The sequence below is a fragment of the Zonotrichia albicollis genome, chromosome 6 (assembly GCF_047830755.1).
Source record: "Zonotrichia albicollis isolate bZonAlb1 chromosome 6, bZonAlb1.hap1, whole genome shotgun sequence".
NCBI lineage: Eukaryota > Metazoa > Chordata > Aves > Passeriformes > Passerellidae > Zonotrichia > Zonotrichia albicollis.
In genome coordinates, this window is record NC_133824.1 from 4707816 (window position 1) to 4721189 (window position 13374).

General features: G+C 48.9%; 1 protein-coding gene across 1 annotated transcript in view; it reads left to right on the plus strand.

The window, feature by feature from the left end:
• Positions 1 to 6425: 6425 nt before the first annotated feature.
• LOC141729243 (uncharacterized) overlaps positions 6426 to 13374 on the plus strand; it is a 74406-nt gene continuing 67457 nt past the window's right edge. Inside the window, exons 1-2 of the mRNA XM_074542143.1 lie at positions 6426 to 7008; positions 8120 to 9147. Coding sequence (XP_074398244.1) covers positions 6426 to 7008; positions 8120 to 9147 — 1611 coding nt within the window. The remainder of the gene's footprint in view (positions 7009 to 8119; positions 9148 to 13374) is intronic.

The following is a 13374-nucleotide window of genomic DNA, read 5'->3' on the forward strand; positions in this document are numbered from 1 at the left end:
ATGAGCCTACATGTCTGACTGCCATCTTATATCGACACTTTACCCAGCAGCCCAGGGACTGGTGTTTATTCAGAAAAGAATTGGCCCATGCACACAGACACACTGATTCTCACAAATGGTTCTGTGTATGCCTTGGCTTCTCGACTTCTGCCAAATTCAAGCCTAAATTCTAGGAAGCAACAATAACACTAACAGGAATCACGTCAGACTTGAAAGTGATTGCTTTAGCTCTGTGAACACAAAATGGACTTCTTTTTCTTCCTTAGAAGTGATTTTCAAACATGCCTTGGCTTCTCTGAGCCAGCATAGTTTCACCCTGCCAGTCAGGTTACGAAGGCAAATCTGTTCCCCCCTTTCGCAGACGTGGTATGTGAGCCTAGTTACATCACATTTCAAGGCAGATGGATCTCTGAAGGAAGCTCCACTATCCAATCATGTGCTGTCTGCCCCTTGCTATTGATTCTTGTGGTTAGTCTGTTTCTGATTTTATTTTTCTGTGTAGTTTAAGGGCAAGTCTGTGGTTTGCCCCATGTGCCCAAGTGAGGGAGCAAGGGTGTAGAAGACTGCCTGAAAATAAATAAATCAGAAACAGATAGACTAATTACAAGGATAAATGCCAAGGGATGGAGAACACACAGCACCCTCATGATGAGATATGCCTGGGCTGCTGGAAGAGGGATGGATATTTCACTGTGTGATGTAACCCTGCACCACATTGGAGAAGAGAGCCCGATCATCCTCTTCCTTGACTGGCTGAGCAAAACCCTCTTGTGGGGTTTGCCTGCATGACGTGTCGCAGCACGGGTAGAAACAGCTTCCCTGAGGTAAGGCTGGGGAATCAGAGGCTGCTCTTGCCTCCCCAGTGCCTGCCCCACCAGCCAGCAGGGCTAAGCTGACACGAGGAAGGATGTAATCTGCTCCAGGTTGTTTCATGCTCAGGGCACGTTACTTCCTTCCACGGACTAAGAGGATAGTCATGGATGTCACCCTGACTCACAGGCTCCTGGGGCAGCGTGGCTCTGTGCCATGCCTATAATCAGATGACCCGGGGGGTGAATTAGGAAGGCTTTTGATGTCATTCTCTGAGCGCTGCACCACAGGAGACAAAGACTTCTTAACGTAACATCAGGCTATATCTTAAACATAACCATGAAACTAACTTTGACTTGCCAGCAGCTGGTACAGACAGTGGCCTCCCTACACCGCTCTGGCACTTAGCATAAGAAATGTCATTATGTGGGTGGATTAGGCAGAACCTGTCAAAGTTGTGTGCGTGTTCTTTGGCTGTGTTTCCCTCCCCAGGCTAATAATGCTGAAGAGATGGGGAGTGGGTTGACACATTTTCTGGCATGTGTCATGTAACCCAGCGAAGTGGAGGACATGCCAGTCACAAGACTTTTGTGCTTTAGCAAGGTGCAGGCAGCAGGGACATGCTGCAGTGGCTAGCAGCCTTAATCCTCTCTGGATTCACACCCTTACCACCATCATCGTGGCTACAGCTTCTCTAGGGCTCTCTGACAGACCCACAGGTATGTTTGGAGGAAAAGTAAGGAGATGTATCCAGGCAGGTGTTGTTTAAGCTCATGTTACATACAGACCCTGAAGCTCTTTGCAGGTTGACTGACATGATTTCCATAAGAACAACTGAATTTAGCACAGGGGGAAATATTCATTGCTTGTTTTGCAGGGTGCAGAAATGTTCTATACCAGTTCAGCAGAGGATACAAAGAATAACCATGCCTGATAAGAAGACATTTTTAGAATAGAAGACTCTAAAGTAAGATAACCAGAGACTGAAGAAATTTAGGACACAGTCACTGTTTCTGATTCCCTAATCAAGAGTGGGGGATGTTGATATAAATATTGGGCTGAGAGAATTCCCACAGTCAAGCAAAATCTCAAGGTAAATAATTCTCAGGAGAATATGGAACAACAGTGCATTCAGTCTCACAGAGAAGTTTGGTTTTGCACAGCTGCCTGCTTAACACCTGTGCTGAGGAGATGAAGTTTACTCCCTGGGCTGAGGCAATATGCCAGGTTGGTTCCTCACAAATCATCATCAGAGGAGCAGAAGATGGAATGAGCATGTATGCCCTGTATGACAGAAATGCCATCTTCTGTCTCTGCCTGCGTGTTGCAAGCTATGTTTGGTTGTTGGGAAAAGATGTATCAGCTTAGATGCTGACTGCATATCCCAAAACACACAGGCTATAGGTCCGATGTGACTTGTAGCAGCCACAGCACCCAATTCACTGGGAAGAGCTACTGTACTATTTTCCTTGAAGCTCATAATATTAACAAAAACAAAACCAAACAAAAATAGTAGAGCCAGTAGCTTCTGCAAGTAACTACAGCTAAATGACTATCAGGACAAGAACTGCCATGCCCAGATGCCACATTCTCATTCTATGTAAAAGTGAAGAGCAGCAGCTGCATAAGTAGAAATAAGTAGAAATATGACTCGGCAGGCAAAGAGGCAACCTGTGGAGGGGAACTGCATGATAACCCCACAGAACAGGGGGTGCCTCCTCCCTTCCCTTGCTGGTGTTGAGTCACAGTGGGGATTGTATTAAGGGGGTAACAGAAAGTGCCCCTTGGCTGTACCTCCTGCAAATGCATCACTGGTGTGACGTGGGTGCTGCCCTGTGTCCCACACACCGGTTAGTCACTTGGGGACAGGGACCTGAGGGACTGCCATGGCATGCTCTGAGGGATGTCCTATGCCAAGTATGCCACAGGGGAGGCAGAGATAGAGGACAGTGATGAGATGGGACATGACTCTGACCATTTACTCTTGCTTGTACTGAATAACACCTGTGTGAAGTTGAGAAAACCTGTATCAACACGATGACTGACACAGAATTTGTATTGTCCCATGACCAGTGTGACCCTGCTCAGATTGCCAGATAACGTCACATCTCCAGTTGTGTAACACCACCATGCTCTCTAGATCCCAGGTCTTTAAACATTATGGAGCTGATTGTTTGTACCCTGGGGTGGGAATTCAAATATTGTTTATCAGGGGAAATTTAACTACGTGTCCTTTGTTGGGAGTAAAGCAACCTGATTTGTCATACTCTTCTGAAAGTAGGTACTCATTGGAGAGAAAAAATGTGTGCCAGCAGGGAAAAAGGAAGAGCTTTCATCTATGAGTGAGTACACAACGTGCAGGGTACAAAACAGTGTTTTGGTAGATACCAGTGTTTTGCAATTCAAGGATCACATGACTGGAAAAAAAAAATCCACTTCTGTCATGGTATTTTTCATTTACAAACAAATAAAAATTAGGTTAAACTCTGTTCATTTATTGCTTTAATTTCTCCCCACCTTGTTTGTTTCCCTGCTTTCTTGTATGGTAATGTGCATGTTGTTTTGTTCCTTGTTTGTTTTTATTTGAAATAATTTTGCATGAAATTTTCTGAACTCTTGCAGAGCAGAGAGACTAGTGAATGTGTATATTTATGCACCTTTGTGCATGTACAAAGAATGATGGATAGTTAATAAAATGCACATCACTGCAATCCTTTCATGCTTAAGATCCCCAAACAGAAACTGTGAGTATTCAAATAAAATAGAACTGATCCAAAATGTACATATTTAGCTTAGATAATAGCAGTCCCCAGATATGTGCCTCTTTCTGCAGTTGGAAATCTGTCAGTTGAACAAAGAGCAGGATATAGTGTGAATTAGGCTGTCCTAAAAGCTTTATGTGATAGACACACTTTATGGAGTTAGTTCCATTTCTCTCACATTTCAAAAGCAGACTCAGAGTCTAGTTATCATGAGGACAAACTCCACAAAATCATTTTTTTGTAGTCAAAGACTGCAATATTTTTTAAAAGTCAGAATACATGTTAAAAGAACAGCTTGTCCCAAGGCTTATGGTTCAGCTGTAGAAAGTTTCTTCTTGATCTATCCATCTGAGAAATTGTTCCTGAAAAGTCATTCTGTATAATGATGTTTTTGCTATTTTTTTCAGAGAGAAAAAGTATAAATGAGCTGCAAAGCTCGTGTTGTTCTGAACTCTCTCTCCTCTTTCACCATGAGTTCATCAAACAAAATTCCACAAGAAACAAATGTTATTATGAGATTAGCAGAATGAACGCCAGAGTTCAGATACTAAACATTTTTTTAAAAAAACAGTGAGCTTAATGACATGAAGGAAGTTGTAGTTTAAACATCAAGGTCAATTATTTCGTTAAATATTATTTAAAAGTTCCTTGCCTTGAAACAAAACCAGAGCTATCCTTTTCCCAAAAATGCAAACAGATTATGCAGCCCTGTTTGTCAGCTTCACTAGATAGCTTCTATTTGATCTTCAAATGAAAACAGTTTCTATTTCAGATTTTTTCAACAGGCTGCCTCTAAAAAGAAAAAAGATCTTATGTTTGGACTGCTGTTTACTTTCCCTTCTAATCCAGTGAGAAGATTTGCATAAGAAAAGCAAGTAGATTTGAGTCTAGCTTTTGCTGTCTACATCGAAAGCATGAGCGTCAGTCAGTCCTCTCAATTTATTCAGACAGAAAACGATTGTTTTGTAAGTCAGGTGAATAGAAAATCTTTCAGTCAGTTCAGCTAGGTTCTTCTAAAAGTAACAAGGACTACTTATTTAGACTAAGTGGTGTTTAAGTAAATAATGATAACAGTCAAACACTGAGAGTTTAAAACCTAACCCCCCCAGTTGCATGTCTGTTTCCTCATACCGTATATTGATTTAAAACAACATCCAGAATTGCTGTTTACTGGGTTTTGCAAAGCAGCCCCTTATATTTGCAGATATAACAGCATCATTGTCAGGGGGTTTCAGTGAGCAGAGCAGTGCTGGGTGCTGGTGGGAGCTCTGGGTCTCAGGACACAGCAAGTGCCCCCAGCTCCAAGCATGACCCCTGCAGCAAACCGGCAAATCCTCTGTAGAATGGGAACAGGGATTCGTACCTAAAAGAATGCTGTGGAGCAGAGTAGTTTTATGTGTGCAATGTACTTGAAAAATTTTTTTTGGTGTATAGAAAGGCAAATTATTATTTTTTAGGAAGAGTATTAAAAGGGATATTTGGGATCATGGGGTCAAGTTCCTTGCTGTGGGTGGTAACCACATCTCAGAAGCTGGTTCTCAATCCAGTCAAATTCCATCTTCCAGGTGCTTTGATTCCTTCCTGACTGCGGAAGGCCTTTCTGGGTCCTCACCACTGGTGGAGTGAAGGTGCTTTTCTTTTTCCATCTTGAATCCCTTCCTGGACAGTTTGTACCAATTCTTATATTTTATTTGGGAGAAGGGGAGGGAAACTGTCTCACAATTTTCAGATTCATTTGAATTTTTCTCTGAGCCCCAGACACCTGGTGGAAAGATGCCAGCAATGCTGTAGGCTGGTTCGATGCACCAATAAAAATAAAATTAAATTAAAAAAACCCCAACCCTCGTGTAAGAAAAGCGCCATTCTTAGAAAGCCTCCAGCGTTCCAGCTAGAGCACAAACAGCTGCTTATTTAGGACTCTTCTCGGGTAAATCCACAGTCCCGGGCCAGAGGGGCCGCAGCTCTTGTGGTCTCTCAGACCCCCCCCGGTGGGGAACACACAAGGGAGAAGGGAAGGAAAGAGCAGGGAGAGGGAACCATCCTCAAACCGCGGCTGAAACTTCGCCTGGGGAGGGCCGACGCTCCGCGGGGTCGCAGCAAGGAGGAGCAGCCCCGGCGGGACGCAGGTCCCCGCCCGGTTCGGCCCCGCGGCCCCCGCCCCGCTCGGCCCCGGCTCCGCCGCCCGCAGGAGGCAGCGGGGCTCGGCGGGCACGGACATCGCTGTTTTGCCCCTTGGCTAGGGTTTTCCCCTGCCCAGGGAACAAGCTCCTTTGTTGGAGCTGCGCTCCCCAGGGCTGGGGGTGATTTTTCGTTGTTTGGTTTTGACCTTTCTCCTCCGCTGCCTCCCGCAGGCCCGTCCCCGCAGCGGAGGCCCCGAGGGCGGACGGGGCAGCGCCGCCGCCTGCCCCTGGGAGAGCCTCGGGCACGAAGAGGAGCAGCCTGTGGGGCTCAGACGGTGGCGAGCGGGAGGGATTCGGGAGCACTTTGCCGGGTGTGGGACAGAGGCAGCGGTCCGTGTCCCTCGGGCACCCCTGTCCCTGCTTGCCACTGGTGCAGGCAGCGTGTGCCCCCCGTGGAAATGCCGTGAGGCTCTGCCGGCACGGGAGCACGGGCTGCTGCTGGAGCCAGGGCCAGGTGTGCCGTCGGGAAATACCACCTCCAGCCGCGGATCGAAGAGCTTCCAGGCCGTGGCTGCACGGCTCGACAGGGGAGCAAACAGCCCGTCCCCTTCCCCCCTTCGACAGCTACAGCCCCCGCAGCCTCCAAATCCAGTAAGGCTGAAGCAGCAGCCACCAAACACCCTCGAAAAGACCGTGCCGGACTTCTGAAACCCCAAAGAAAACCGAACACCAAATGGAAACGAGCCCACAGGCCCACCAACGAGCCCCCCCGAACTGTGGGGGCGCCGCCAGCACAGACACGGCTCTGCCAGCCCGTGGCCGGCCGCAGGGGGCCCGGCGCCCGGGGACCACCCTCACCCTCCAACGCCGACTGCTGGTTCCTAATTCCTACGAATTCAACCACATTCCCCCGGGGATAACGGGGGCGGGGTGGGGTTTAACCCCCGAGTACAATGGCAGTGAAACCACAAGCAAACAGGCGCAGGTGAAGGGCAGAGTGCGCTCGCTGCCGTGGTGCTGCCGCAGAACCTGCGGGGGATCGGGGCGCCCCACAAAGCGACGGGCGGCAAAGGGAGAGCCTCGCCCGAGGGCTCCGAGCGCGGCCAGAGGAGCCGGAGAAAACGGGATTTTCCCGGGAATAGGGGGCGGCCGTCTGTGCGGGAGCAGCCCCCGGTGCGCACCTTCCGCCCCCGCGCAGCTCCGCTGGGACCTGCGCGGCTTTTGCAAGGGCGATCGCGCCTGGCCGGCTCACATCGAGCAAAAGCCTTTCCGGGAACAGGCTACTAAGAGCAGGGAGAGCAGGAGGGGGAGGGTGGGTATGAAATAAAAGGCTAAAGAAACAGTGCGATTTTGGGACCAGGACCAAATCCTAACGTGTTACATAAAAGCCACGGGCGGTTCTTATCAGCAAGCCCGGCCTAAAGAGGAACAATCCGCAGGACCGGCTCCAAAACAACCCTGTTAAAGGAACAATTGTGAAATGCCAACTTCCCACCAGCGTATGAACAGCAGGAGCCAGGCATGTCCTGTCTATAACCGGGCTTCTGACAACCGACAGAGAGGGGAGGGGACGGAGGGGGATCCTCTCTTGACAAGATTTATCAAGAAACATTTAACTGGGCTTTAATCATATTAGCAAGAGCCCAATTAGGGCTGAGAGGGAAGCGAGGCTGGGGAGAGGAGGAGGAGCAAGCGATGGAGTCACTCGAGGATAAAGTCCTTTCATCAGGCTGCGCTCTCGGCAAACAGAGGAGTGCGAATAATCAGTGCCCTTCACTGGGGGGACGGGGGAGGGAGCGGCTGGGGAATGTGTGTAAAGGATCATTAAGGCCAGGCAGAAGGGGGTTTTTGTTGTTGTTGTTGTTGTTTTTAATTATTACGGCTATTAAGGTGGTGTCTCTGGACTCCCTCGGGCGATGTTCTCTGAGACGGAGCGGGGAAGAAGCGAAGGGGTTCGGAGGCACCTGCTGCACTGCGATGACCTGATCTGCGTGTGCGGATAGGTCTCTCCCTCCCGGAGCCAAGAGGGGCTCCGTCCCTCCCACCCGACCTCACATCACCGAGGGAGAATTTCCTTAAAAGCCCTTTTCCCGGCTCTCGTCTCCCTGATGTCGAGCGCATCCTACCTCCCAGCGCGGCTCCTCGGGGGTAGCGCGGCGCCTCTGCGCCCCCGGCGGAGCCCGGTCCGGTGCCCAGGGCTCGTCGAATGCCCCGCGCGAAGCGCGGCGCTGGGACGGCCCGGGGCAGGGGCAGAGGGCAGAAGATGTTCTCCCGGGGCTCAAACTCTCCGTGCTTTCGCGTGGGCAACCTGCCTTGTCCTTAGGGACTGGGTCGCTCCAGCTGTAGGGGATGGGGTGGGCGGACAGCAAAGAAATGAACAAAAACTAGAGATGACAGGTGGGAGCAAAGGGAGAGGCTGTGGATAAGCCCGTGAACCCCCCTCCCCGGGTTACGCCACCTCGGGACACGGCGGTGGGAGCGCGGCAGCGGCCGTGACCCTGCCTGCGGCTTTCGAGACATCGCCAGCAGCTGCCGGCAGCTGCCCCGATTTCCTGCCGCTCCCCGCGGCCAGGAGAAGGGAGATAAGGCTGTTTGTTGGGCAACGAGGCATCTTTCGCCCAAGAGGAGCGGGATCTTTGCGCCGCGGGGCAGAGGATGCTTTTTCTTTTTTTAACAGGACAGGGCCCGGTGGGGTTAGCCGTTCGCACCGACGAGCATCCCCTGTCGGAAGCCGTCTGACCCGTGCCTGGAGCGGAGGCGCTTTCGCCCCCCACGCCCCCCTCCGCCCCCTCCCCTCGCCCTGGGCCGGCACAGCCACGTCCTCGGGGACGCGGGGCCCCGGGGGCAGCGCCTCCCGCCCGCACCCGTGCCCTTTGCGTGACCGTGCCCCCGCCGCACCTTCCCTGTCCCACGCTTACCTTTCGGGCCCGGCCGCCGAGGGGCTGCCCCCCCCCGCTCCCGCCCCCCGCCCCGGCTCCGCCATCCCCGCCGCAGGGGTGTCGCACGCCGCCGCGCCGGCACAGCCTCGGCTCTCGCCTTGCGCGCACTCGGCTGGCGCTGGCAGCCCCGCCGGGTTCATGCGAGGACAGCGGCGGCTCCGCGCCGCGGCTCGTCTGGCTGCCAACGCCGCGGCGAGGCTGACGCTGCCGCGGCCGGGGGTGACTCACGGCGGCAGCCGCCGGGTAGCGGATCCGAGAGCCGAGCGGCGAGCGGGCACATCGGGCCCCGCTCTTCGCCCCCTTCCCCGGGCACCGCGTGCCGCCCGTCGCACCCCTGCCCCCTCCCCGACCCCCTGCGCTTCTGCCAAGTGGAATAAACGCCCGGGTTTCCGGCAAACATTCACCCTTCCGACACCGAACGGGAGGCCGCCCCCCTCCCGGCCGGCACCCCTGTGGCAGGCGGGCCGGGGTCCGTCCCCGCGGCCGGCAGCGCTCCCGGCGGCACCCGCCCCCACCGTAAGTGACCGTCGGGGCCGGGAGGGGGTGGCCGGTCCCTCGGCGCCAGGGCTGGAGCGGGCGGGCGGGCCGGGCCCGGGCCGAGCCCCGGCCGTGGCCCCGCGCTGTCCCCGAGGTGTGCCCGGCGTGTGCCCGGGGACAGCCGCCCGCCCGCCAGCACAAGGACAAAGGCAAACACAGAACCTCAGCGCGGGGCGGGGAGGGGACGCGGGGCGCACACCGGGACAGCGACTGGCAGTCCGAGGGACGGGCAGCGCCGGTGTCATTACCGCTGCGCTCTGCCCTGCTCGGCAAACACGCAGCTGGGTTTTGGCTGCCTGCGGTTTCCATGGAGCCCTCCTGGCACGTCCCAGCAAAAACGTATGGAGGATGTCTTCATGGCGAGCCTGCAGCGGGTCTCCCACCTTTTCTCAGAGCTCCCAGGTGGAGTGCTTTCAGGTCCTTTACCCTGCGTGCCTCAGCACCAGCAGTGCTTTTGAGAAACATGCTTCGTGCATGACATCCCTGTTTTGAAACAGAATTTTGAAGCAAAGCTGTAGAAACACACATCTTTCAGTCCAAGCTGCCTGCTGGATGCGCAGTTTTAAAAGCAGTGGCTCCCTGAAATGAGGAGATTATTAAAAACTCATTTATTAAGAAGCTCAAGCCACAAAGGTAGTGGTAATGAGTGTGACATACTCTGCGTACACGCTCAAATTTTGGATAGAGGATGAAGGCATGAAGTCGGGCCTTTACTTAAAAATACTCTAAAGCTACTTGTCAGAAACGTGCTAAAATGATAAGCCATGGATTTAGTGACATGGATTATGCTGTCAGTCCTTCTACCTTAAGTTCATTTTTAAGTCCAAATTTCAGCCCTTTGAGAAAAGATAGTCAGAGGAGGAGGAGGAGGAGGAGGAGGAAGAGACTATTTTAATTGAAATGCTGACATTGCTAACCATGGCAGTGTGAATTCACTACGATAATAAAACCTCAGCTAGCAGCCTAATTCCAGAGAGGTGATGTTATCCAGTAATAATGTAATCAGTTTGTTGGCTGTAACATAGGAAACTGAGAATTACTTTATTTTATTGATATTTTTGGCCAAAATGTAAAAAAAAAAAAAAAAAAAAAATCGTAAGATGCCAGGATTGAGGCAGGAGAGCTACCTTTGCTATTTAAAATAATATACCAAAGTTCTTCATGAACATTTTTTCACTTCAGTGCAGTTTTACAAAAGCATACTTAAAAAGGGACAGCTAGTGAGAATGCAAGCTTTCAAGCTAGGAATTGGAAGGCAGAAAGGCCCAAGGGTGTAACATTGTTAAAAGTGAGAGGTCCTGAAAGCACAATGTTCACTTTACAAAATACAAGTGTTCTCCTGGGTAATCGCTGAATGAGTTTGCATTGATTTGCAGCTGTGAATTTAAAGGGAAGAAAGGGAAAGAAAATAAATGAAGAAGACAAATGCCTTGTTAGTAAATTGTGATGCAACAATTAAGAAAATTGTGTCAGATATATGAAAAATTGGAATTGACTGCTTAAGCTTTTGAGTTTATATATTCAGGATTCTCTATCCCTCATATCTATCTTTATTACTTGTTTTTAAGGAGTAGACATTCTGGTAATTTTCTAGGCATCTGGCTTTCAAATTACAAATAAAAGGAGAAGTGAATTAGCTTGTAAGGTGCATGTACCAGTGGAACCGTATTAGTGAAATCTTCCAGAGAGGGTTAGTCAGTGTTAGTGAGGTCAGGATTTCAGCCTCTGTGAAGGTTTTATTGATGCAGAAAATTGCAAGGATAGACCATATTATCCCTCTAATTCAGATTTAGATTTTCCTGCTGCTCTTGAAGGTGTTCTATCTGTCTAACCTTAAAATTCACTGTGGTCAGTGGGACTCTTTGGGTTGGGGCCATGAATTCTTTGAAGGAGCAAATCTTAAGTTTCTCCATGTTGCTAGGAAGCCGAGCAGTATCAAGACAAAGACATATGAAAGAATGTGAAGACAATGAAAACAAAGTAATGAGTATAGCCAAATCATAACTGCCATTTTAACAGAATGGCTTGTAAATAACAGAGCCCTACAAGAATACTTGGGTGTGCCTGAGTCAACCCATTTTGAAAACCCTATGATATGCAGCTGCAGAAATGACACAAATTCTTGAAAAACAAAACTTGAAATTTCTTGAAAATCACGTTTCCAAATACAAGCACTGTTCTGCATATAGATACATCACATGCTGTCCAGTAACTCTTAAAAAGTAGCCTAAAACTGCTACAGTGACTACCTCGTTCATCTGATCTACTTAAGGCAGCATTAACCCCCCTTTAAAACTTGCACTTAACAAAGCATTGTTATATGTATTACAATGATTTGTGAATGTGTACAGTCTGGGCTGTGGTTGACATTCACTGTCAGGCTTACATCCAAAAACATACAAGTTAATTTGCACTACATGAGCATTGGCACTACAGAGTAATGAACTGCAAAAGGTACTTGGAGATATTTTCCAAAGCTGCCCTTATACACTTGCTTGAAGCTAGAAAATAGACCTGATATAATGATAGCTGTTTTGGCTTTATTGTGGAAGGTAATACCAGTTTGTGACTGGATGTGAAACAAAACTTTATGGCTATATGGATTGGATGTGGTATTTCAGCAGTCATACAGGGTACTAATGGAAGCATTGTGAATTAGTTCTGTGAAAAGATTCAAGTGGCAATTAATTACTGTTTCTCTCAAATGCAAAATGAGAGGGCATTGAAAAATTAATTGAGGAAATTTATGTATGGATATGAAGCATAGTAGTTTGGGTGCAACACAGGAAATTCCCAAACAACTAACTGGCAATTTTGGGAACTTAACAGGTTAGGCTCCAAACAGCATTTTCAGTTTGGGGTTTTTTGGTTTTTTTTGTCATTAGGCCATGACAGAGAGATTACACTGGCCCAATAGAGACATTTTTGCTTCCTTGATGCATTATTCTTGAAGTCTTACCTCCTTCGTCATTGCTCAAAATTGCTGATTTTTTTATTTTTATACAAAATGTCACCTTTTTAATTGAGAGACTTGGTATGATAGTGTGGAGGTGGGTCCTCGTGTATACAGGAGGCAGAGAAGCAAGTGAAAGAGGAAAAGTGAAAGAAGAGGGAGTTTGGAGGGCACGGAAGGAAGATGGGAAATGTGGGGCTTGCAGTGGAATGGCTGGTAATGGGATGGGAGAGGAGGAGACCAGACCACTGACTGTGGAGACAGCTGTGTTCAGAGTTTGTTATTTCATCAAACTACTCCTTATTTAACATGCCCTGCATTTCTCAGTGGGGATACAGCTTGGAATCTGTGTGGAATGGTGAAAGATTGAGAAAGTAAAGACAGAATGAAAAAGCAAGAGACAATTCCCTAATTTGTTTCTTTTGCATTTCTAAAGCCGCCCGAGCCCACACATCGGGTAGAGTATGCTTAGAATCTTGGAAAAAAAATAAGCTGCAGCTGGAACAAAGTTGGAAATAAATTCCTGTAATTTTAAAGATGATAAAAAAATATCTGACCAGTCTTTCTCCCTTCTCCCTCCAGAAGGTCCAGCAAAATAATCTACCCCATGGCAAATGCTTGACAACAACATCTGTATCTACTCTGAAATCACAGTTCAGGGTATATATATGTAACTCATATTTTGTCCTTCTGATATTGTTTACCTGGAACTTTCACACTGTCATATTTTTTACTTTCTTTTTCACTCAGTTTGCTTTTTGCTTTTGGGACAGAAAATCCCTCATGCAGTGTGGTCCAGGTTATACTGAACCACGGATGTCTCATACAGAGCAGTATCTTATTCCACACATGACTTACTCATGTTTCAAAAGTAGGGTGAGTAATGGGTGCTGGAACTTAGCTTTATACTGTGTTTTGTGTCTGGGGTTTCTGTAATAGGTTCATGAAGTTCACAGATACTGCTAGTAATTTCTTAATTTTTTTACCTCCCATTCCTGCCTTTCCCCCCCATTTCTCCAGAGGTTTCATGAGGTCCTGGAGGACTTTACAACTTTGCAAAATGATGCAGAACTATATCAAAATGCTCCAAGCACAGTATAAGCACACAGGGTCTATTTTTGCTGCAGAAATACCAGGTTTTGACTGGGCATGATCCCATATAGCCGTAGGACTGTGGGTGAGCATTTAACCTTTACCAGCAGAAAGGTTTGCAGTGACTGCATGTCTTAGGGATGTCCTCAATGTGCATAGAA